At 36.1% G+C, this 24,397-nt stretch overlaps 1 protein-coding gene across 1 annotated transcript; it reads left to right on the top strand.

The window, feature by feature from the left end:
- The first annotated feature begins 76 nt into the window (after positions 1-76).
- Positions 77-19,238, top strand: Blzf1 (basic leucine zipper nuclear factor 1). Its single transcript, XM_027922837.2, has 7 exons — positions 77-367; positions 1,096-1,179; positions 8,803-9,242; positions 10,459-10,658; positions 12,694-12,822; positions 14,628-14,847; positions 18,929-19,238. The coding sequence occupies exons 2-7, from the start codon at positions 1,149-1,151 to the stop codon at positions 19,112-19,114; spliced, it is 1,206 nt and encodes a 401-aa protein (XP_027778638.1). The 5' UTR covers positions 77-367; positions 1,096-1,148; the 3' UTR covers positions 19,115-19,238.
- The last annotated feature ends 5,159 nt before the right edge of the window (positions 19,239-24,397 follow it).

Here is a 24,397-nt window from a genome sequence, read left to right as displayed (position 1 = left end):
ATTGACAGATGACCCGGAAGTTCAAGCTAGTAAGCGGCTAGGCTCCATATATTGTTATGTTTTACTTTTAAATATGCTCCTGTGCACTTCTCGCTTACAGAGGTGTTACACTGTATTTTCAATGTCTCTCGAGTTTAAGCGCACCACAGAGTATTGTCTTTCTCTTCTGGAAAAGCCTTCCGGAAACGAAACCCTGAGTAACCGGAAGTGGCGGGCGGGGCGCCCCGGAGTCCGGAAGGCCCGGGGCGCGTCAGGTGGGAGGGGAGCCGGTCGAGCGAGCCGGTGACGCGGAGCCCACGGCCTGCGACGTGGGGTCGCCCGGAATCGGGAAAGAAGGGTCTCGGCGCAGGTTCCTGAGCCGGCTTAGGTAACTATGGGAGGGCACGGGGTTCTCGGTCGCGGGAGGAACGGGGGTCGACCTCCCGGGCCGGCCTGCGGTTGCGGGTCTCCTGCGTCCAGAGCCGGGGCCGCCGGCGAGAACGAGCCCGCGCATTTGGGAAACCGGTCAGGGGCCTCCGCGCTGCTTCGCGTCGGGTCCCGCCGGTGGCCTGGCGTGACCACGCCGGCTGTCATCGAGCCTGCGGTCCGCCGCGTTGAGGGCCCCGCGAGCCCAGGGTAGTCCCGGGAGCCTGTGCGGACGTGGCTGGAGGCGCGGTGTGCATCTTTGCCCTTAGGAACTGCATCATTTTGACTGTCTTACCAAAAAGGGCAAACTGAATTATCTTGAGTAGTACTTTCGTTGCTTCTTAAACGTGTAAACGGATGCGCTTTGTGTCTCCTGGGGGAATAAGTACTTTAAAATTCCTGTTGTCCTATCAGTGGTATAAAAGCTCTTTCAGTAACTTAAGCGTTTCCAAAATTCAAGACACACCTCTGGCAGTTTAGACTGTACTGGTGAGGATGGTAAAACGGCATCTACAAGTAAACTATGCCGAATTTTTTTATCACCTGTGAGAAGGGAATGTGGAGATTATTTCCCTAAGTGCTTGGGTTCTAAAAGCAGAAGTAATTAAAATACACATTTTTAACTACAGGCATTTATCAACTGTGTTTATATGATATCATTTTAACTCTCTTCTGTGTATACGTTTTTAGGTTTTTTTCCAGTGGAAGTCTTGAAATACATTTTCATTAAAGAAAAAAAAAAAATGGCTACTCTTAAAAGTTTAGAAACCAAAGGTAAGTGTCCTTACTTTGATGATACCTGTTTTTAAGACATGAAATTTATGATATGAAGGAATAATTCAGCCAGTTGAGTAAATCTCATAGATTCCTTGGGAATCATTTGTGTTTCAGATCTCTTCATGTTTAATTAGTAATTCAACTTTTATATTTCAGTACTTCAGATAAACCTTAACATCATTAGGTGGTATTTGTTGGATGATTACTTACTTTTAAAAGTTTAGTGTAACAAAACTGACTTGAACAATGTATTACCTATCCACTAGAAGAACAGGATTTAAATAAACAAAAATAAAGTATACCAGCAAGGCTACACTCTGAGTAGGCATTAGGAAAAGATCTGGGTTCCTTTCCTTGGGGTTTGCTGACACTCTTTGATGCTCCTTGGCTTTTCCATCCTCGGTTTACGTGGTGTTCTCTCCGTGTGCATTTTTCTGTATCCAACTTTCCCCTTTAATAAGGGCAGCAGTCATATTGGATAAGTGACCCACCCTACTCCTGTATGATTTCATCTTAACTATATTTGCATGATCCTTTTTCCAAATAAGGCCTCATTCTGAGGTACTGAGGTTAGGACTTCAGCATAAGTATTCGGGGGATACAGTTCTACCTATAGCACTTGGCCGTGTTCACTAGTCAGCTTGTAGTCCTGCTTTGCTTGTAATATTCTTAATCATTCCCTACCTTTTTTAATATTTTTATTTTTTTTTATGTGGTGCTGAGGATCAAACCCAGTGCCTCACATGTGCAAGGCAAGCGCACTGCCACTGAGCCACAACCTCGGCCCCATTCCGTACCTTTTGAAATTCATTCTTTCCATGACTTCCAAGCTACCACTGTGTTGTCAGTCTGCTCTTTACTGCCCAACACAGTAACCACATGTGACTATTTGAATTTAAATTAATATTTTTAAAAAATCAACATTTAGTTCTCAGTCATATTAGCTACAACTGTTTTAGTCAGCATTTTTTTTTCCCTGCTGTACCAAAAGACCTGACCAGAACAATTGAGGTCTCAGTCCGTAGATAGCTGACCCCATTGCTGTCGACCAGAGGTGAGGAAGCACATCATGGTCGAAGGTGTGGCAGAGGAAAACAGGTTATAACATGGAACCAGGAAGCAGAGAAAGAGAAAGAAAAAGATAGCTGTATTCTCCAGGGACAGAAATATATACCCCAAAGGCACACCCCCAATGACCTACCTCCTCCAGCCATGTGCTACCTGTTTAAAGTTACTACTCAATTCCTATCAAGGGATTAATACACTGATTAGGTTAAAAGTCTCATAATCATTTCACTACTAAACTTTCTTGCATTGTCTCACACATGAGCATTTGGGAGATAGCTCATATCTAAACCATCACAGCCTCCAAGTACTTAGTAACCAAATGTGGCTGGTAACTCTGATATTTCTATCATTGCCAAAATTCTTTTGGATATTGCTGCTGTAGCAGTATCTCCTCTATTTTTCAGACTCCTCTCTGGTTTATGTTTTAAATATCAGTGTTTTTCAGCTCTCTTTCTCTTCTACTCTCAGAGTTTCTATGATTAATTATCTGTAAGAACAACTTCCACATTTATCAGTAGCTCAGATCTCTCCTCTTGAGATTTAGAATTTTATAGACAACAATTATTTTTTCTTAGATATAGACAACAATCTTGACATGTCCCAAAGTAAACTCCTGACCCAGCTCATTTGGGGAATAGAGTCAAGTTCTTCCTGCCAGAGCCTTTAATAAGAGATAGGAAGCAGTTTTCTAGAAGCAAACTTTTCAGGAAGCATATTTCCAGTAGCAAATTCTATTTATTTCAGTCCTTAAAAAGGGATATAGTAGCTTAGTGGTTCAGCACTTGCCTAGCATATGTGAGGCACTGGGTTCGATTCTCAGCACCACATATAAATAAAATAAAGGTACATTGACAACTAAAAACAATTTAAAAAAATAAAAGAAAAAAAAGGATTCAGATATGTTCAGGAAACAACAAAGAAAGGTCACACTAATAAGTACTTAATTGAATTTAATATAGCTAGATGCAACAACTGTTCCTTTCACAAGTCACTAAAACAGCTAAAAAGTATTAGAATAAGTAAATCAAAGACTAATCAAAGTAATAAACTGGGAATAAATGGGAAATAAAAGCAATTAAAATGATAACTAATGTGAAAACAACTAGCATGGCATTTAGCAAAAATTATGATTAGTGATTAAAAGCTTGTTCTTGCAGTGCCTCTGAAAGTGTTATTTTTATTGTTATTGTAATGAGGATTAGAGTTATAAAACAGCACTTTCATATACTTTATTTCATTTGATCTTCATTATCTAATAAGGAAGACAATCCAACCACTAGTGCTATTCCTACTTAATATAATGCTAACAGTGAACAAAAGTTACTTGTATTGCATAGCCTGAGAAGACATGTACTTAGGTTTGACCTTGTCAGTTGTCTGCATATCCTGTACCTGCCTCAGGTGACCTGCCTCAGGTGAGAAACATGGTTATGTTCTCGATCATTGGTTGTTTGGTTTCATACTAGAACTTCCTCTCGGAAGACATATGAGCAATACTGACATCATTAGAGTGATATATCATTGCTGCTAGAGCTTTTCTAAAGGAAAAATCTGTCAGACTGTAACTGAGTTAGGAATTAATGGTTCAGCGTAAAGGAAAAACATAAGCACTTTTTAAAGGAATTAGTTATTGAACATACACCTGAAATCTTCCAGATGTGTGTAAAAGATTGATAAGCTTCATTAGCACTTACTCATTGTCTCCGTGCCAAGCACCATTTCTGTAGCTAGTGATATAAAAAATAGGAAACATTTCTACCCTAAGAAGCTTTCAATAGTTTAGTCTGCAAGAGAAACAAATTATCCTAAAATACTGTAGTATTTCCCTTTTCTGAAAGCTCCAGGGGATGGGAAGAGGGTGTAGTTGAGTGATTTATCCAAGTTTAAACAATACATAGCAATGGGGACTTTTACATTATTCTGACTCAGGGTCTGATGGCAGGGGGGACTTAAATTCTGATGCGGTCTGGTGTTCCTTCTCTCCCTGCTGACTTTTTTTGTTTGTTTGTTGTGTGTGTGTTTTTTTTTTTTTTTTTTTTTTTTTTGATTGATTGAGTATCTTTCTCTGTAGATTCACAATATTATGAATAAATGACAGTATTTGTTCAATAACAGATTGTAAAATCATATTTTTTGCCTAAATATTCTGGAGCAAGGATTGGCAAATGTGGCTCTTGGGCCTCCTTGAAAATGGTTGTGATCAGACTGATGATAGGGAACAGTAACTTTGAGTTCCACATAAATCAGATGTTATCCTAAGTAAAAAGATTCCTGCTGTTTTCATAATTAAATCTATAGTACCAACTCTATTCCATAATCATTATAGTTTGAATTTCATCAATAATCATTGCTTTTTCTCTTGTGTGTTACATACCTAACTAGAATCCTTGCTTTTACTTCCTAATTCACAAAGCCAGAAATATTTATTCTCTGGCCCTTTACAAAAAATGTTGCCAACCTCTACTCTAGAATGTTATAGACTAGCAACCTTATTTCTTATGTCCTTATATTTCACCAAAAAGAGTGAGGCATGAAATTTAGATATGATTTAGTTTGCTGGTAAGTGATCACAGGTGGAGGTAGTGTTGGTGAGTACCATAGTGGTGGTCTTGTTGATTCCCCTCAAAGAGTGCAGAAAAGCAAGGGATGATGTTTTGCTTTACTCAAACATCACTCATAATTATGGAGGTGGTACCATAGGGTCTTGAGAGAAGGTAATTGCTCATGAATGTGCCCTAGATTATGCCAGTACATATGTAATAAAGGTATCTATGTGTGTCACAGGGAAAATAGAATTATGAACGGTAAGCTACCAGATGAGAAAATGTCAAGCCCTGGCTCTCATTGCCAGCTTGCCCTTGCATGTTAGCTAGAATCAGTTGTGAGACAGAGCTGCCATGTGATAACGTAGCACAACCTTGATATTCATAAACCTTGAGTGAGTAGAACAGTTCAAATAAAGTTAAGAATAAATTTAGCCAGGCGCAGTGGCACACACCTGTAATCCCAGCAGCTTGGGAGGCTGAGGCAGGAGGATCATGAGTTCAAAGCCAGACTCAGCAAAAATGAGATGCTAAGCAACTCAGTGAAACCCTGTCTCTAAATAAAATACAAAATAGGGTTGGGGATGTGGCTCGGTGGTTGTGTGCCCCTGAGTTCAATCCCTGGTACCGCCAAAAAAAGAAAAAAAAACTGTTCTGACTTGTGTAGAAATCCTATTCACCTGTGGTGAAAGTATCACACCTGCTTGTCGTATCTTCATCCTCAGTGGGCCTGAGTGCCATGGCTCTCGTAATCTTTTTCTTGTTGTTTTTATTAATCCTTAATAAATAGTTGATTCTAAGTTCTCGAATACCAGAATGTCTTATTAATAAAATAAAATTCACATTAAGTAAAGTTAAGACAAAACCAGATTTTAAGAACATGAGAATAGTTTTTTATTTTTAAAGTAGTTCAGTGGATATTCTAGCAAGTGCTAATAAGCTACAGCATGTTTTAAATAATATACAGATCCTTTATCTCACTTTCTGAAATGCTCACTTGCTTATCTTTATGAAATTCAAGTCAGTCTCAAAGATCCCAAAAGTGTTTATATTTCATATTGAATTGGCACTATTTTATTCTAGTGTACATATTTTATGAATAGAGCACATTAAGTCCATCCCAGATTTCTTTCTCCCTCCCCTCTAATGTAACATGAAATTCCTAAGACCCCCAGAGTTTGTCAGGAATTTCTTTAAAGAAGAATAATGATGATCACAGTAGGCCCTAATATTTAATGAGTGCTTATTGTGCCAAACACCATTCTAAACACTTCACATGTGTTCTTATTTACTTTTAAGAATTGTATTAAATCATAGGATTGAGCATGTCAAAAAAGTAAAACTAAATAAGAACATAAGGAATAGACTAATAGATTATAGATTGATTTTTGAAGACAGTTTGGCAATACAGATCTTCACCAGACCCATTATTGGTAATTTATTTGAAAGAAATAAGTACAAGTCAGTTATGGTAGTGCATTCCTATAATCCTAGCCGTATGGTAGGGTCAGGCAGGAGAATTGGTTGAACTCAGAAGTTCAGGGCTAACCCTCATAATATAGTGATAGGTTGTCTCAAAAAAGAAGGAAAGAAAGAAGAATGAATCCAGAAGTCGAGAGGTTGAGGCATGAAAATGTTCACTAAACCATTATATAATAACACTATTTATTATAGTGAAAATTTGATAAAAGCAAGTATCCAACAATATAATAAGTGAATTCTAATATAAACATGAAGCCCTATATTATAGCCATAAAATGAAAAATATGAAGATTATAGCAAAAGAGAAAAATAATGTTAAACTTATAAAATTTATTATGATTACGATTTATTATGATTATAAAAATATCAAAGTAGTTTGATATAATAAGTATTTTATAGTGATGATAACATAGGTAAATTTATTCTTGTTAATATCTTTAGTAATGTATATTTTAAAAATAGTAATAGAAACCAAAGATGTGTGACTGTGTGTGAAGACAATCTGTTCTATTTAGTAGTTTTTGTATCTGTGTAATGAAGTTTGGAAGAGGAAGAAAACTGAGTTTAGTAAAAGTAGACCTAACAAAGAAACCTCAGGAAGTTATTCTGGTTAGATATTTCCTTTGCTTAAAACACCTTGGCAGGTAACTTTTGAACTTTCTTAACATTGCCCCAAGAATGCTTACCTTTTTTATGGTGCTTTGGCCAGAGAACTCCATTTCAGGACCGTAATTCTAAGAAAGAGGGTGACAACACAGTCTGCTTCAGTTTGGAATGTTCACAAATTATATCTCTCTCAATGTGGCTTTGGACATCAGAAACTCCAAAGAGGTTTAATTTTAGTAAGACCTTATTATTGTTCTTACCAAGCTCAATGAGTATGGTTACAGTGAAGTGTGATTTATATTTGATATAGTAAGATATTTTATTTAGTAATAATCAAAACTAAGGACATACTTGTGCTTTTTTTTTCTTACTAAGAATTCTGTTTCAGGTCTTTGTCTTAGGAGATTACATTATTTATACCAGTTATTTATATATTGAATATATAACATTACTATATGTTATTTACATAATTTATACACACACGAATATGAGATTTGGCTAAACAGTAATGAAGTCACTAAAGAGCAATCAGTAATTCATGATTGACTTTAATGTTTTTGTAGAAATAAAATTTCTATCAAAATATACCTTTATTGCATGCACCTCACTATACATTACCCTGTAATACATTTTTTAAAAATATTTATTTTTTACTTGTAGTTGGACACAATACCTTTATTTTATTTATTTATTTATTTTTATGTGGTGCTGAGTATTGAACCCAGGGCCTCACACGTGCTAGGTAAGCACTCTTTCACTTAGCCCCTACCCTTTAATACATTTTATCTTTTTTATTTCCTTTTTGTGGTAATAAGGAATTAATCCAGGGCCTCATGGATGTTAAGCACAGGCTCTACCACTGATCTGTATTTCCAGTACTCATTTTGTCTTTTCAGGTGAATATCCTGTCTCTCTTAAATTAGATAGTACTTCTTCCCAATGAAGTGGTCAGCACTGCCTCAGAATGTCTGAACTCTATAAGGCACTCAGCACCATGTTCGCTACCTATAATCATCAGAGTTCATTATTATGATCATCGTTGCTGACCTGTGTGCTTGTCCTCTACCCTTTCCATATTCTCATTCATATCTTTTTCGTCATAAATTTGTTATTACTCATGTGTGTATTGAGTATTGTGTACAAGTACTTCATGGGGAATATAGTATACCTAAAAATAAGTTGACAGCCACTGGAAGAAACAGAACACCAGTAAAATAATTTGAATATGGTATGGTGAAAGTGAGTTCTATAGAAGTTTAATCTGACAGTACAATGTTTCAACTTCTGTAAGCAACACTTAAACCCTTAGTTTTAAAAATATGACTCAGTCTTTGCCTAATCAGTTCTCCAGTTTAACATGTTTTTCTTTACCCTTGTGCAAAGCATTCCTTGCCAGGAGGTCACAAAAAAACTTGAATTTGTTTTGAGGTACATAAATGGTTTGTAAATGTGTACATGTAAAGCTGATACTTATTTTATATTTAACTAAAATTATCATCTACCATGTGCCAAGCACTTGATCTTATTACATTCTTTCTTACTACACCTTATAATATCTTTCCTAATTTCCATTTTGCATATTAGGATATAGAGATTAATGGAGAATTAAATTATTTATCTAGATCCCCAGCACCAAAAAAAAATTATTGACCTAGGATCATATTAAGAAGAAGTCCAAATCAAATGTTGTGATTCCAGTTGTCTTGCATCTTCTTCCGAGAGATGCACTTAGACAGTTTGAGCCTGGAAAACTCAGTTCCTTGACAAATGGTTGTTTGGAAAATTACTTTTTACTCTGAATGTTTTCCTTTTTAAAAAAAAATTTTGTAGTGCCAGTAAGTTTGAATGTAAAAAAAAAGCAGTCTTGGCATTTCCTTAGCATTTCTTTCTAGTAATTCGAGTTTTGTTTCTCCTTTCTTAGTCACCCTTACTTCAACCCCAATCCGAGGAGCAGGAGATGGAATGGAAACAGAAGAGCCACCTACATCTATTGAAACCACCTCTGGAGTCCAGTCCATAAAGCATCACATCCTTCAGAATCCACGGAAGAAAGCAGCTCCTTCAGAGAACCCAGGAGTTCTTCAGCTGGGAAAGATTCTCTCTGAAAAGGCAGTGGAGGTAGAAGCTATAAGAATACGTGTTCCCAAAACTGCTATAACTCATGATATCCCCAACAAAAATGGAAAGGTTAAATCTCTAGGATATCATAGAGGAGAATTTCATGGTCAGCCTGAAGGAGTTATAGAACCTAGAAAGGAACTCTCTGAGGTGAAGACTATATTGGAAGAGCTCAAGAACTCTGAAAGAAGGTTACTACAAGACAAAGAAGGTCTTTCAAACCAGCTCCGAGTACAGACAGAGGTAAGATTGGCCTGAATCACTTGAATGGGGGGCAACTTTTTACACCTGGACCTTCTAAGCCTGGATAGGAAACTACTTTTCTTCGTGGAAATGTCATTTATCATAGGTTATCATTTCTTTAAAATTTTTCCTCTTATATTTCTCATTCTCTCTGAGGGCTTCTAGAGGGTTGTTATTGGGAACTTATACTAAGCCTAGTCAAGGATGGATATGTGAGATGCTTATAAAAGTAGGTTTTAAAGGTAGGTTACAGTTATAAAGTGCCAAACCAAAGGGTGACCAAATCAATCTATAGTGCTTGATGGTGTTGCTGTGATCTTTACGTCTTAGTAAAATTGCCTTAACTCTCCCTTGTTTCTCTATTGGACTGTGTCTTTTTTGCCAGATACTAGTCTTGTGACACCATAATGATTCTTGTCCAACTGTATTAATGTATTTAATAATACACATAAACGTGTAATTTAAACACACATAATATATTTAATAGTATATTTAATATATAAACACAAACATATATATATATTTATAAATTTTGGGGGAGGGGACTGAGTCATATCCCCACTAAGCCACACTCCCAGCCCTTTTTCATTTTTTATTTTAAGACAGGGTGTCACTAAGTTGCTTAGGGGCCATGCTGAATTTCTAAGGCAGACCTGGAACTTGCAGTTCTCCTGCCTCAGTCTCCTGAGTCGCTGGGATTATAGGCATGCACTACCACACCTGGTAATAATATATTTTAAATATGTCTTTAACCAATTTCTAAGTACAAAAGTAGTACATTCTTATTAGATCTTAGTATTAAGATATCTGACAAAGTTTGTCAGAGTACTTCATATATTATTGAATGTACAGCTCTTTCTCCTATTGATGGTCCTACAGTCTCCTGAAGTAGAGAAATGATATAAGGAACCTCTCCTTCAGAATCACTCCTACAATGTTTAAGACCACATCAAAACTGAACTTAGATATCTGGTAAATAATAAACATTTTTTACACTAGAGAAAAACACAATGAAAATGGTACCACCCATAACTACACTATTGAGATATGGGCGCTGGGTTCGATCCTCAGCACCACATAAAAATCAAATAAAGATGTTGTGTCCACCAAAAACTGAAAAATAAATATTAAAAAATTCTCTCTCTCTCTCTCTCTCAAAAAAAAAATAAATCTGTGACATTTCTTTGAGCTTATTGTATTTGTTATGTTCTTCTAGGTAAATCGTGAGTTAAAAAAGTTGTTGGTGGCTTCTGTGGGGGATGATCTTCAGTATCACTTTGAACGTCTAGCCCGTGAAAAGAATCAGCTTATTTTAGAAAATGAAGCCCTAGGTCGAAACACAGCTCAACTCTCCGAACAGTTAGAACGTATGTCCATACAGTGTGATGTGTGGCGTAGTAAATTCCTCGCAAGCAGGTATTTTCTATTCTAAATAGTATTTCATTTACTAGTTTTTGTTATCAGGTTTTCAAACCATAATACAAGAAAGTAGATTATAGTACAAAAATTTCTGAGATTGTACTTCATACATCATTTAATATGTGGCTTTCACACAATCTCCCTGAATGGGAAAATAATAGAAGGATCCTTTCTCAGTCTGGAAATCACTTCTCTTGCAGGGTTTAAGATCAAAACAAACCTGTAAATTCAGATATCTGGTAAATATTAAAACTAAAAAAGGCAAAACTACATTTTTTTTTCCACCTTCTATCTGGAGAACTCTAATATTGTTCCCACTGCCTAAGAGGACACTGTCCATGTCCTGTTCTTATAGATCTTTTGTCTATATAAGAGAGCTTCCCAACCTTTTTCTTTCCATCATAAGTAAAAAAAAAAAAAATACAACATTTGTATGGCATATTTCATGAGGCTACTGTCTAACAGGTAATAAACCAGGTCTGAATCTAGGTGTCTGGACTGGTTGGGAAACTCTGCTATATATCTATTGACTCTTTGTTTATCCCTGTTGACTTTGAGTTACTGGGGACAAGATCTGATGTTATTCATCTCTGTATTTCTAATGCTTAGAAAAGGACTTTTTATGTTTAACAATTACTGATTTAAATTGAATCATCTAGAAAATTTTCACAAAACACCCAAAGGTTTCCATGTTATACTTTAAGAACCACGTATTTTTTCAGGTACTAACATCTCTCATACTTTCTAGTACTTGATTGTTCTTAAAGTTCTTCATTTATTTGTTTTCTAGTTGTGCTAGTATAGAATGCTATTTGAAGAAATGAATTTACTAGTATTGACTTAAATTGAAACATAGTTCTTATTAAACAGTTTAAGAGGCAAATCATGCATATGTCATACAGGTTATTGCAGTATGTAACTTTCTTAACATCCTGATCAACACCTGTGATCACATTCTAAAGACAATAAAAATTAATATTTTAGTTGATTTAACCTATTAATGTCAAAATTGTTTTCCTTTTAAGGAATTCAATAATAAGTATGGTCTGAAACTTTAAATTTTAGTGTTAAATTTTCAGCTGAAACTATACTTTAAAATTTGCTTCAGTTTCATCAGTAGAGTTGGTCAAATAAAATGTAGTATTTACAATCACTAGAAAACATGAAGTTGGTTCTTCAAAACTGTAAATGAGTTGGGCCAATAATCAAACCACTCAGGAGGCTATGGCAGTAGGATCACAAGTTGAGACCAGCCTGGACAACTTAGCGAAACTCAAGTCTCAAAAGTAAAACTTTAAAAAAGGCTAGGGTTATAGCTCAGTGCATGTGCAAAGCCCTGGGTTCGATCCCCAGTGCCGCAAAAATAGAAAACTGGGAATAAGATAGTGTTACATGTGCTCATGTGGAAAAAGCTCCAAAATTAGTAAGTTAAAAAAGCAAGGTATGGTAACTTTGTATTAAATAATCCCATTTTTTAAACTGTGTTTATTTTTAACACATACTTTTATGTTGAAATATACATGATTTTTGGTAAAAATGTGTAAGAAACTTTTATGTTACATATAAAAGGATGGTCATGCTAGGCAAGAGGAAAGACTTAGTTTTCATCTTATAGAAACCTTTCTATTTTTCTGTATTTTTCTAAGGGCAAATTATAATTGAGTAATACAAAAAATAACTCATTTTTATCTTCCTCTTTAAATTTTTCTGTATTTAAAAATGTTTTATTTATTTTTCAAATATGATTAATCTGGAATAAGATTGGGGTAAATTCAAAAGTTATTGTATAGAAAAATTAAGTGTTTCCTTTGTCATTTTACAAATATTTTAACTGAATCCCTTTAATGAGCTCTAAGCTCATAAACCTTTTTAAATTTAAAATTTTCACTAAAAAAATTTTAAAACAAGACAGCTGACTATGTTAAATCTTCTTTGTTTGTTTTTGAAAATGCCAGTTACAAAGCAGTATGTTAATTTTTCTTTACAGTTTTATTATCAGAGAATTTGTATGTGAAATTTTAATCTGTTCTAGGGTAATGGCAGATGAGTTAACCAGCTCCAGAGCAGTTTTACAGCGTCACAATCGTGATGCACAAAGTGCTATACAAGATCTCCTGAGTGAACGGGAGCAGTTTCGTCAAGAAATGATAGCTACCAAGAAGTACGGAGCTTGTTTACATACTGAACTCTTCTGGTTTCTCCTGAAGTTTTTGTTGCTGTGAAAGGTTTTTTTTGTTTTGTTTTGTTTTGTTTTAAATGTGTCTACATTTGATAACTTACTGAACATATACTTTAAGTAGCACTTTAAAATGGATGTCTTGGGAGGTAGGAGGCCTAAAATATAGACATGCTTCTTCACCTGTTCTTAATTAGGGAAATGATTATTTATACCAGTAATAGAAAAAACATATGGAATTAAAAGCTGATTTGGATGGTAGTTTTGTAGTTTAATATAACTCTTGTTAGAAGTCAAGGAATATACCTGTCTTTCCAATGGAAGGTAATCTTTTTGAAGACTTTCTATAGGATTAGAGTTTGTTTTCAAATCCATATCCAGAACTACTCAAGTTGGTAGTCTTTAAAAAAAAAAAAAAAGTCTTACTTAAAAATAAGCTCCTTGCACTATATATAATTGAATTATTAACAACAGAATCAGTAAGTGTCAAAGAGTAAATTGTATGTGTGATTAAAAGAACAAAGCCTACTATGTCAAAATATCAAAATTCGTGGGAGGCAGCTAATGCAGTGTTTAGAGGAAAATGCATAGCCTTAAATGCTTATTTTGGAAAAGAAGAAAGGTCTCATCTCCCTCAAAAAATTAAACCCAAAGTAAGCAGAAGAAAGAATACAATAAGGATGAAAGCTAAAGTACATTTAAAAGCCAAATGTTAGTTCTTTGAAAAGATAAACTTAAGGGCGCCGAGGTTGTGGCTTAGTGGTAGAATGCTTGCCTAGCATGCAGGAGGCACTGGATTCCATCCTCAGCACCACGTAAATGTAAAATAAAGATATTGTGTCCACATAAAACTTCAAGAATAAATATTCAAAAAAAGAAAAACTTAAGAAACCTCTAGCAAGTTTAATTATGGTAAAAAGAGAAGATTCACATTAAATGTTAGGAATGACCCTGCAGGTTATATAGACATGAAAAAAAAAATCATAAAAGATGATTACAACTCTATGTCAATAAATTCAGTAATGTAGATGAAATAGACTATTAAAGGTAACTCTAGAACATATATATATTGACCCCCAGAACTGCAAAAAAAAAAAGGAAAAAATATATTACCTAAATAGTCCTAATCTACTAGGTATGCATTTGTAGTTAAAAACCATCTAGTAAGGAAATAAGGGAAATTCTGGGTCTAATTGGATTCACTAGTAAATACTAGTAAACATCTAAGAAAGAAATAAAGTTTACACAAATTCATTCAAGTGTAAAGGAGAAAGGAAAAATTTCTAACTCATTTTATGAGACTACCATTATCTTAATACCAAAACCAAAGATATAACAAAAAAACTATATACTATAGACCAATACCTCTAAGGAACATAGATGTAAAAATCCCTAACAGAGATTTAGTGAATCAAATGCAATAGTATAGAAAAAGATTTGTTCATTATAACAAACTAGGGTTAAGCTCAGGTATTGTAGGTTGGTTTAGCATTCAAAATCAGTGTAAACTCACCAAAAAAGAAAACCCATAGATGCACAAATCAGTAGCTCCTGTACTAAAATATAATAACTAAAAATGTACTATTTTTTGAGTGATTTTCCGATTGACAGATGCTTTTTGTTGTTAATTTATTTGACCAGACTTCCTGGTTTATTGAACTTGGAGAGAGAAAGATATAGGAGAAAGACAGTGTATGATTTCAGAAATATGTTTCTCATTTATTTATTATTATGGATTTTTATATATTGTCTTCTCACTAATGTTCAGAGTTCATGTGTATCTTATGCAGATTTTTGGAGGAGCTCTTGGTCTCCTTACAGTGGGGAAGAGAGCAGACTTACTCCCCCAGTGCACAACCTCAGAGCACAGCAGAACTTGCATTAACAAATCACAACTTAGCAAAAGCATTAAATTCTCATCTTCTGGGGAATGTTGGCATTGGCAGTCAGAAAAAGATACCATCAACAGTTGAATTCTGCAGCTCCCCAGCTGAAAAAATGGCTGAAAAGGTAAAATAGTTTCATGATCTGTGGAATTTCTATTATGATCTCTGGAATTTTACTTACTGAAAAGCAACATGTTATAATGGAAGTACTTGGCATTGGGAGTAGGGAAGTACGGGATCTAAGCCTGATTTTCATACTAATGAGCTTGTGATCATGAAGACAATTATTTTCTCCTCTGAGCTTTAATTTTCCCTACCATAACTGCTGTATTTTGAGGAGAAAAAAATGTAATTGTTTTGAAAGAGGTCCAGTTTTTTAATTTAGTAATCATTAGTGAGTTAAGTAGGTTACTTCTGATCTAAGAAATTATGTAATTCCCACATAAAAGCTGGGAAAGTGCTAAATAATACAAGATTCAAATAATGTAGACCAAGTACCTACAGTTCTGGATGAATTCAGGGCCCATGCAGGTGACCTATCAAATACTATGATCTTACAGTTCTGGGTGACAGCAAAGTTTACCTTACAACTTTAGTACCCAACTCCAGGTCCCCATGTTAGACCTTGTTATTCACTAGAACTCTTCCATTATCAAAATCTTTAACATCTTTCTCTCTGATCTGTGACTCCAATTTCTTTCTAACTCTGATTCTTCCATTTTTACTACCTGTTTCTTGATCACATCATTATTTTTATTCTCTTGATAACTATATTTTTTTCATCTTATCAGCTCACAGCCCCAACTTCTCTTCCTTCTCTGGCATGCCTAGACTTCATTTTCAAGGGCCTTGTTCCCTTGTCCTCCCCAGGTATACTCAGAACCCAGTCTTTTGTCAGTTTGGCTGTTTGCCTTCTTTGTTTCAGTACCCATCAGACCACTACCTCACATTCACCAGATGACTTTGGTTCCTGATTCACAGAAGAAGGAGAGAGTATGGGCAGAAAACTGCCCCAGAGTCCCAGTTGATGTCTGGAAGCCTACATGTATGATGACCTGCATTATACTCATTTCTTTCCGAGGGAAAGGTATTCCCCCTCTGCCCCAAGCATAGTCGCTCTCTAGGCACATCAGATTCATGAACAGTTATCCCTTCTCTCTCTGTTGACTCTTTCCTTTTCAGTTAAGAATATGCCCAGGTGTCATCCATCTAAAAGACAAGTCTCTCTCAGTAGACCCTGGGTATGGCCTCATCACCTCCCTTCACAGCCTGTTTGTCCTCGCAAGCCATCCACTTCAAAGTGTTGAAGACTCCCAGCCTCACTGTACTTAAAAAGTACTCTTACACAGGTCGTGAATGCTTATTTTGTGATCATATTTTACCCAATCAAGCATTTTTTTCCTTCAATCTCCCTTGACTTCTGTGACATTACTCTTTCTGAGCTCTTCTTTATAGACATTCTCTACATCTGCACATTTCTGCTCATTATAGAGACAGCTAAAAACGGAACAGCCTCTTTTCTCCTAGCTTTTACATTTGTATACCCCCCTAAAAAGAAGAAGAAAAATAACCTTCTTTCCTATATTCCATATCTTAGTGACTGTTCCTATTGTATATGGTATTTTCAGGATTCCATAAAATAATGCATTTAAAGGCCATAACAGTTTCTAACATACAGCAATTTCTCAACTAATGGTAGCCGTGATTTTTATTTTTTTCCTTCAGGCTCCATTCCTGTTCATTTTACCATCTTCTTAGTTCCTTCTGATTTACACACACCCCACACCCCTACACCTGCACTGCTCCCAAGTTCCAGCTCCTGACTTACACCCTTGACTGGGTCAGTATCCCTGGCTTTTTTTTTTTTTTTTAAACCTGCCTCCAGGCCATCTTGAGCTACTTTCCCAGAGGGTTGTTTTTTAAATGCCAATACAATAATCATACAGCTCCCAATCTCCCTCATTATTGAATCTAAATTTTTCATATAGTAGAGAAGAATTTTTGTAATCTTTTTTTCATCCCTCCTTCTCACAGATCATTTCACAGGTGCCCCTACCACTCTGCACTTCACATTCTAGCAGTGTTGACCATTTCTCATTCCACATACTTACCCTTGTGTTCCCATCTCCCTAGACTGCTTCCCAGCACCTGACCTGTTGCCCAGCCTCTGCACCACCTGGATGAGTCAGTTTTCTCTAAGTCTCACCGGCAAGTCTAGATGTGCATTCTGCAGGCTTCCATTGCACTAGCTCTTCATTAGCTCATATTTGTTTGATTCTCCTTCCTTATCCCAAACCATGAGCTGCTTAAGGGGTAGGGAATATGTCTTTGTTTCCTCAAGGTGTGGAATCTGTTGTACATAGTAGGGACTCAACTATTTACTGAATGAATCAGTGCTTAGAACTATACTTATCACCTTTATCAAAAACATTGTTTCCTTTTTTCTACTATTTGTTGGGAAATTATGTCAATGCATACTTGGTTGCTACCAGGAACGTTTGGAGTAATGGACCACTCTCTCTTTTTTAAAGTACTTTCTTCCCTTGTTTTTTTCCTATGCTACAATTTCCTGTGTTTTCTTTTATCTGACCATTCTATTTCAGAATATTGGCGATTCTCAGGGCTTGATCAAGATTCCCTTGTTCTCTTAGTCCTTTATCCCATCACATTTTCCCATTTAACAAAACTGATAACACTTCTTCCTTAGGATTTCTTGAACCTTTCAGCCCCATTACCTCAAGTTGCCATTATTTTTTTTCCCCCAGAGATACACACGAGAGTTTATTTGTCAGAGCTGACAAATAAAGGCACATGCCTCCATAGTGAAGAGAGGCCAGTTGCCATTATTTTTTAATCAGAAAATTGCAGTGATTTACCTTTCTGTCTTTTTCCCTTGTCTGCCCTAATGCCTCCTCCTTTTCCCATCTTCCACACCATGTATAGCATGATCTTTGAAAGGGACAATGCTTAAAAATCAATCCTTGTCACTTTTAGCCTAACATCCAGAAGCATTTCTATCCATTCTGATGTCTCAGTCTCCTGTTGAATTTCCTAAGCATTTTGTTTCTCTCTAAAGATCCATAATGTGACAACATATATAGGGTATTTGAAAACTTTATTGTCCCCTCCAAATTTATAAGTAACTTTAAGCCTCTCTTCTTTGCTTGTTATATTTAACTAGGTTGCGTAAAATGGAAAGATCTCAAAAACTAAATTGAAAAAGCACAGTTTATTTGAAAAATAGAGGTCCTAAAATAGAATGATGGCTTTTAAGTAATGCTGGGATATTCTTAAAGTAGCACTGGTGTGGGTGTGGTGGTAACTTAGAAGGATAAAACAATCTTCTAGACAACATCAGAGCAGGGAAATGGGCCTCTTCAGCAATTCTTGTAAGCTCCCTTGAATAAGCCCTCCAGAGAGAAGGACTTTTCTCTGGTTGCTTTCACAATTTCCTTCCAATTGCATTGCCTACCTACTTTGAAACATACATAACTCATACTCATCATGTGACAATTATTGGGAGAATATGAATAAGAGATAGAAGAGCTGTGAGCCAGACGTGTTATCTTTATCTTTATAAACACGTTAGAGAAATATTTTCAATCCAAAAGTTCCTGCTTTGATTATCAGTAAAGGAGACTAAACAGGAAAAGTCAGGGTGAAGAATAGGGAGAGTGATAGTATTATGGAATGCAAGAAATGAAAACATGATTGTTAACACAAACTATTGCATGTAAGTTGGAAAAAGAGAAATGAAAAGCCATTTATTTTACAAATAAAAACTAATTATACTGCAAAATAGCATTTGATAAAAGAATGAAAAGCAAAATCTTGATTTTAAGTAGTTGAATGAAAGATTAAAGAAGACATAGTGAACACCATTTACTTAAAGATAAAAATTGACATCACAAGGTAGAATTGATGTAAGCTCATTTTCTGTTTTTATTCCTGTCAGTATTCATAAAAGAGCATTAATTTTATCATTCTTAAAAAAACATGTAACAGTGTAATTAATAATAACTAGGAATTTTTGTTAAATGTATGGTTGAGGGGGGATAAGTTCTCAAATTCATCCTTCAGATGTGATTTTTATAAGAATTCCATATTAGTGAACTGGAACTTTATAGGTAGTCATACATCAGTGAAATGAAAGGCTTTTATAGTTCATACTACATACGTCTAATATTACCTCTTGTTTTCCTTAGGTTCTACGCATTTTGGATCCAGTCACCTGTACAGAAAGCTCACCTGATAATCTATTTTCTCCGTCTTCACCAACCACATTACTTGCTACAAAGAAAAATATTGGACGATTTCATCCCTATACTAGATACGAAAATGTAACTTTCAATTGCTGCAATCACTGCCAGGGAGAACTTATTGTCCTTTAATATTCCATATGTTGGAGGCATGTCCAAGAGTCATTTTTATTTGGGAGTTGGGTTCTTATAATACAAGGTAATGTCACTTCCTCTTTACATATCATATATCTACAAAGATATTTTATGTTCTGGACTTCAGATTATCCTTTCTTAATAAATATCTCAGGGTACAAAAGCAAACCGTGTAGGTATGTTTAGAGTACAGGATAATATCCAGGCAAACACAATGTTTATGCCAAAAGACTCAAAAAGATTTTCTACCTGTCTTTGAGGCCCAAAATTATTATTCTTATATTATTCATCATTCTATAAGAAAATGTTTCATTTGGGTGCACTACTGCAGACAAACTAAATCCATGAGTCAAATGTCACCATACCCATTCATCTGCTATTGCCTAAGCTGGTTTTGAACAACAGCAGAGTAGATGCGGCAGGACTTGTAGACCCTTGAAGGATTGTTCTTTACAGAAAAAAATTTCTAACCCTTACATAAAAATAATACCTGGGAGACAGGGTGAAGAGGTTTCAATCATTTTTGCCGCAGTCTGGCTGGGCACAATTCAGGAGCCACTTGTCAAAAGAAACGAACTTTATTTTTAGAACACACACCACACCACACACCTCCTCAGGAAAAACTCTCAGAGGCCAACTGCCACCACCAGCTTCCCACAAGCCTCTCAACCTCCCCCACTCCTCCTGCTCTTGAGGCTGATTGGCTGGGTCATGTGGGTGGAGCCAAAAAAAGTCCCCCAATGAGCAGCTCCCTGGTCTGAAAGGGTGGGGAAACAGCCCAGTGAGCATCACTGCAGAGGAGCCAATCAGTTGGCAGCTAGAAGTTTGCTGGGGCCGCTGTGAGCCAATCATCAGCTGAAAGTTTGCTGGGGCCCCTTCGGCTGTGGCTCTCAACATCTCCCCCTCTCTGTTTAAACAACAAGCATGTGGCCTAGGAATCCTGCCTGCCTTAGGTTGTCCAATACTACATATGGTCCTTACCCATCATCAGATGAGCTGACCTCAAGGCATCAGCCTCCTGTCTTAGGTTGGTACCATTGCAATTGGATCTTACCCGTCATTGACTACCGGTCCAGCATACAGCCATACCTGTGGATAGGTCTTTGTACCAGAGGGGGGTGAGGTTCTTTGCCTCACCTCTGTTGGCCCCCAGATTTTAGCTGAACGACCATGACAAGCAGAAGGGAGGAAGACACACCAAGCCAATTGACGGCTCCTTTTGGAAAAATTGTACCACCGATGACACCATCACCAAAATACCCCAACACTACCACAAGTCGCTGCACCAACAGATAGTTCACAATGCGTACAAGTGATACATAGTCCAGGGAAGTTCTGCAAGCAGTTCAGTGATGGCTCCTTTTGGAAAAATTGTACCACCGATGACACCATCAGCAAAAATACCCCAACACTACCACAAGTCGTTGCACCAACAGATAGTTCACAATGCATACAAGTGAGTTCACAATGCATACAAGTGATACAAGGCAAGTTCTGCAAGCAGTTCAGTCATGGCTATTGCAGAAGCTGTAGATTGGTTTTATCTTTGTCTTCACCGGCACTGGGATGAAGATAGGAATTCTGGCAATAATGGCTAAGGAAAAAATTATGTAACATTCCAGAAGGCACTAAAAACAATTTTCTTAACAATTTACATTATCTTGAACAGAATTATTAAATATAATGAAAAGGAAACGTGAAAGTAAACAGATCTGTTAACCTTTTTTTTCACGTATTAAAACAATCCTCAACAGCTGTTTACCCAATTTAAATTAAACCATTTAAATCATGTGAATAAAAAAAATATTTGGATCCATTTTTTCATGAGTGCTCATCATATGTGATATATGGACATACGTACATACAAACATACAACATAAAACACAAGTGTGCACACATAATACAACACATAACATAATAGTAAAGGCCTTATAACTTTTTACAGGTGAAATCTCCATTGCAGTGTTTAAAAACTCTATAGACAAAAACTAGAACTGATCAGCAAAACATTAAACTAGGTCTGTATGAGCTCAAAAAACAAAATAGAACTTCATGATGTGGGAAAGGGCAATAATAAAATACATATTGAAAAAAGCATCCTGGTTCTGTCGCATATGTAAGGATAGCCAAACTGGAGTTTTGGATATCAGCTGTTATGGATTTGAGCCAAATCATCTTCTTTTTGGTCTTTAGAAATCACTTTAGTTAATCTCTCTGGAATCCAAATCGGCTGCTGTTCTTCTCCCTGTGGAAACATACAAACAGACCTCCGACTCCAGACAATTACTGGGTGAGGACCTTTCCATTGTCCTGTTAGAATATCCTTCCAAAGTACCTTGGGCTTATGTATATTTTTTGGACACATATGCCTTTCTGCAGCACTAAGTCCTGATGAATCCAAATTTTAAAAGTTTAGAGTAAAAAGGGTTATTTTAAGTTTATCTTTGGGGAATATATACCCCTTCCCAATTCCCTCTTTTTGCTTTAATAAGTACATTTTAATAGTTTGATGGGCTCTTTCAACTATGCCTTGTCCCTGTGGATTGTATGGGATTCCTGTTATATGAGTAATGCCAAATGATGAGCAAAATTGTTTAAAAGAGGTAGAAGTATAACCAGGGGCATTATCTGTTTTTAACTGTTTTGGAAGGCCCACAGTGGCATAATGTTGTAAGCAATGAGCTATAATATCTTTAGTTTTTTCTCTGGCATGAAGGGAGCCCATCAAAAATCCGGATGAAGTATCAACTGTAACATGCAAATATTTTAATTTTCCAAATTCTGGCAAGTGTGTGACGTCCATCTGCCAAATATGGTTAGGTATCAGTCCTCTAGGATTGACTCCAAGATTAACTTGTGGTAAAAAGGTCACACAATTTTGACATTGTTTTATTATTTGTCTAGCTTGTTCCTTAGTTATTTTAAAACGCTTTTGTAAAGTATTAGCATTGACATGGAACTTTTTATGAAAATTTGTAGCTTCTTCTAGTGTAGAGAAAATATGTATGTCGTGTAGTTTTTTTTTTTTTTTAATATTTATTTTTTAGTTCTCGGCGGACACAACATCTTTGTTTGTATGTGGTGCTGAGGATCGAACCCGGGCCACATGCATGCCAGGCGAGCGCGCTACCGCTTGAGCCACATCCCCAGCCCCTATGTCGTGTAGTTTTATCTGCTAAATCATTGCCCAAACTAAGGGCTCCAGGCAATCCTGTATGTGCCCTGATATGTCCTATAAAGAATGGATCTTTTCTGTCCCAGATTAGACTTTGTATAGTGGAAAGCAAAGAGAAAACAGTAGAGGAAGGGGAAATCCTACCAGCATCTTCAAGGGATACTATAGCATTAACTATATACTGACTATCAGAAAATAAATTAAATACAGAATCTTTAAACATCACAAAAGCTTGTAATACTGCATTAAGCTCTACCTTTTGAGCTGATTGTTTGGGTACTAAAAATTTAAAAGTTTGATCAGGTGTAACTATTGCTGCTGTACCATTATTTGACCCATCAGTGAATATATTTGGAGCATTCATGATAGGTGTTTTTCTTGTCATTTTTTGAAAAATTACAGGATGCGATGACCAAAAAGATAATAAAGGATTAGATGGTAAGTGGTTATCAAATGAAACATTAGATTTGCACATGATTATTGCCCAAGTATTTAACTCATTAGCTAACTCATCAATTTGATCCATAGTATATGGAGTAATAATTTTATTGGGAGAAATTCCAAACACTCCCTTTGCTGCTTTTTTTTTCTTTGAGTATTAATTGTCCTACAGCCTCAGGATACCTAGTAAGAATAGTGTTAGTAGAATAAGATAAATGTATCCATAATAATGGACCTTCTTGCCAAAATACCCCTGTAGGAATATTTTTTGTTGGTAGTACATTAAATAATAAAGGCAAACATATCAATTCTATCCAAATGCATATTTTCCATGTATGTTTCAATGATTTTTAATGCCTTTCTTGCTTCAGGTGTTAACATTCAGGGTGAATTTGGATCTGATGGACCTTTTAGGATATCAAATAAAGGTCCCAACTCTCCTGTTGGTATACCTAGATAAGGCCTTATCCAATTTATGTCTCCTAATAACTTTTGAAAGTCATTAAGTGATTTGAGTTGATCTACTCGTATTTGAATTTTTGGTGGACGGACCATGGTTGAGGATAATAGAACTCCTAAATAATTAATTGGAAAATTTAATTGTACTTTATCTATTGCTATCTCTAGATTATAATGTTTTAATAAGTTTGTAAGTGTGGCATAACATTCTAGCAATGTGTTTTTATCTTTGTGTGCTAATAATACATCATCCAAATAGTGAAATATATGTAGTTCAGGGTTTTGATTTCTAAGTGGCTGGATTACTTTGTTAAGATAAATTTGACACATAGTTGGGCTGTTAGCGATCCCTTGAGGGAGTACTTTCCATTCATATCTCTGATCAGGACCTTCATGATTCAGTGCAGGGATAGTAAATGCAAAATGTGGACTATCCTCAGGATGAATTGGAATTGAAAAAAAAAAACAATCTTTAATATCTATAACTAAAACATACCAAGTTTTTGGCAAAGCAGACAATTGAGGAATCCCCGATTGAGCAGGTCCCATAATAACCATCTCATTATTAATGGTTCTTAAATCTTGCAATAATCTCCATTTACCAGATTTCTTTTGATGACAAAAATGGGAGTATTATGAGGAGATACAGAAGGTTGTATATGTCCTTCTGCTCATTGTTGTTTGACCAGGTCATGGGCTGCTTGTATCTTTTCTTTAGTCAGGGGCCACTGAGGAACCCATACTGGTCTTTCTGATTTCCAAGTAATTTTTATTGTCTCAGTGGCCCTTTCTGAAAATCCAACCCATGTCTGTCCATTCCTTGATCTATTTGTAATCGTGCTGCTATACCTTGTTCTTGTTTTTCTAATCTTTTTCCTTTCCTGAAACCTTGTCTAGTCATAATAGTGGGTGCATTTTGGTTGATGTTATTTGTTAATGTCAAACCTAATTGATCTAGGACATCTCGTCCCCATAAATTTACGGGAAGATGATCCAATACATATGGCTGTATAGTTCCTTCACATCCTTCAGGATCCTTCCAATCTAATACCATTGTGCTTCTATGGGGATTAGTCGCCACTCCTAGGCCTCGAAGCGTTTGAGTGGCTTGTTGTAATGGCCAATGTTTTGGCCATTCTTGACGAGAGATGATGCTAAGGTCTGCACCTGTATCCAGTAGTCCATTAAACTCATGTCCTTGAATA

This window comes from Marmota flaviventris, chromosome 12, assembly GCF_047511675.1.
Source record: "Marmota flaviventris isolate mMarFla1 chromosome 12, mMarFla1.hap1, whole genome shotgun sequence".
In the NCBI taxonomy this organism is placed as follows: domain Eukaryota; kingdom Metazoa; phylum Chordata; class Mammalia; order Rodentia; family Sciuridae; genus Marmota; species Marmota flaviventris.
Note: the sequence above shows the minus strand (reverse complement) of the source record. Positions and strands in the feature narration are given on the sequence as shown.

Excerpts from the sequence above, each read along its gene's own strand:
- Blzf1 (XM_027922837.2), top strand. The coding sequence starts at position 1,149 with ATGGCTACTCTTAAAAGTTTAGAAACCAAAG. Across the intron at positions 10,659-12,693 it reads AGTAAATTCCTCGCAAGCAG|GGTAATGGCAGATGAGTTAA; the intron begins GTATTTTCTATT and ends AATCTGTTCTAG. Across the intron at positions 14,848-18,928 it reads CTGAAAAAATGGCTGAAAAG|GTTCTACGCATTTTGGATCC; the intron begins GTAAAATAGTTT and ends TGTTTTCCTTAG.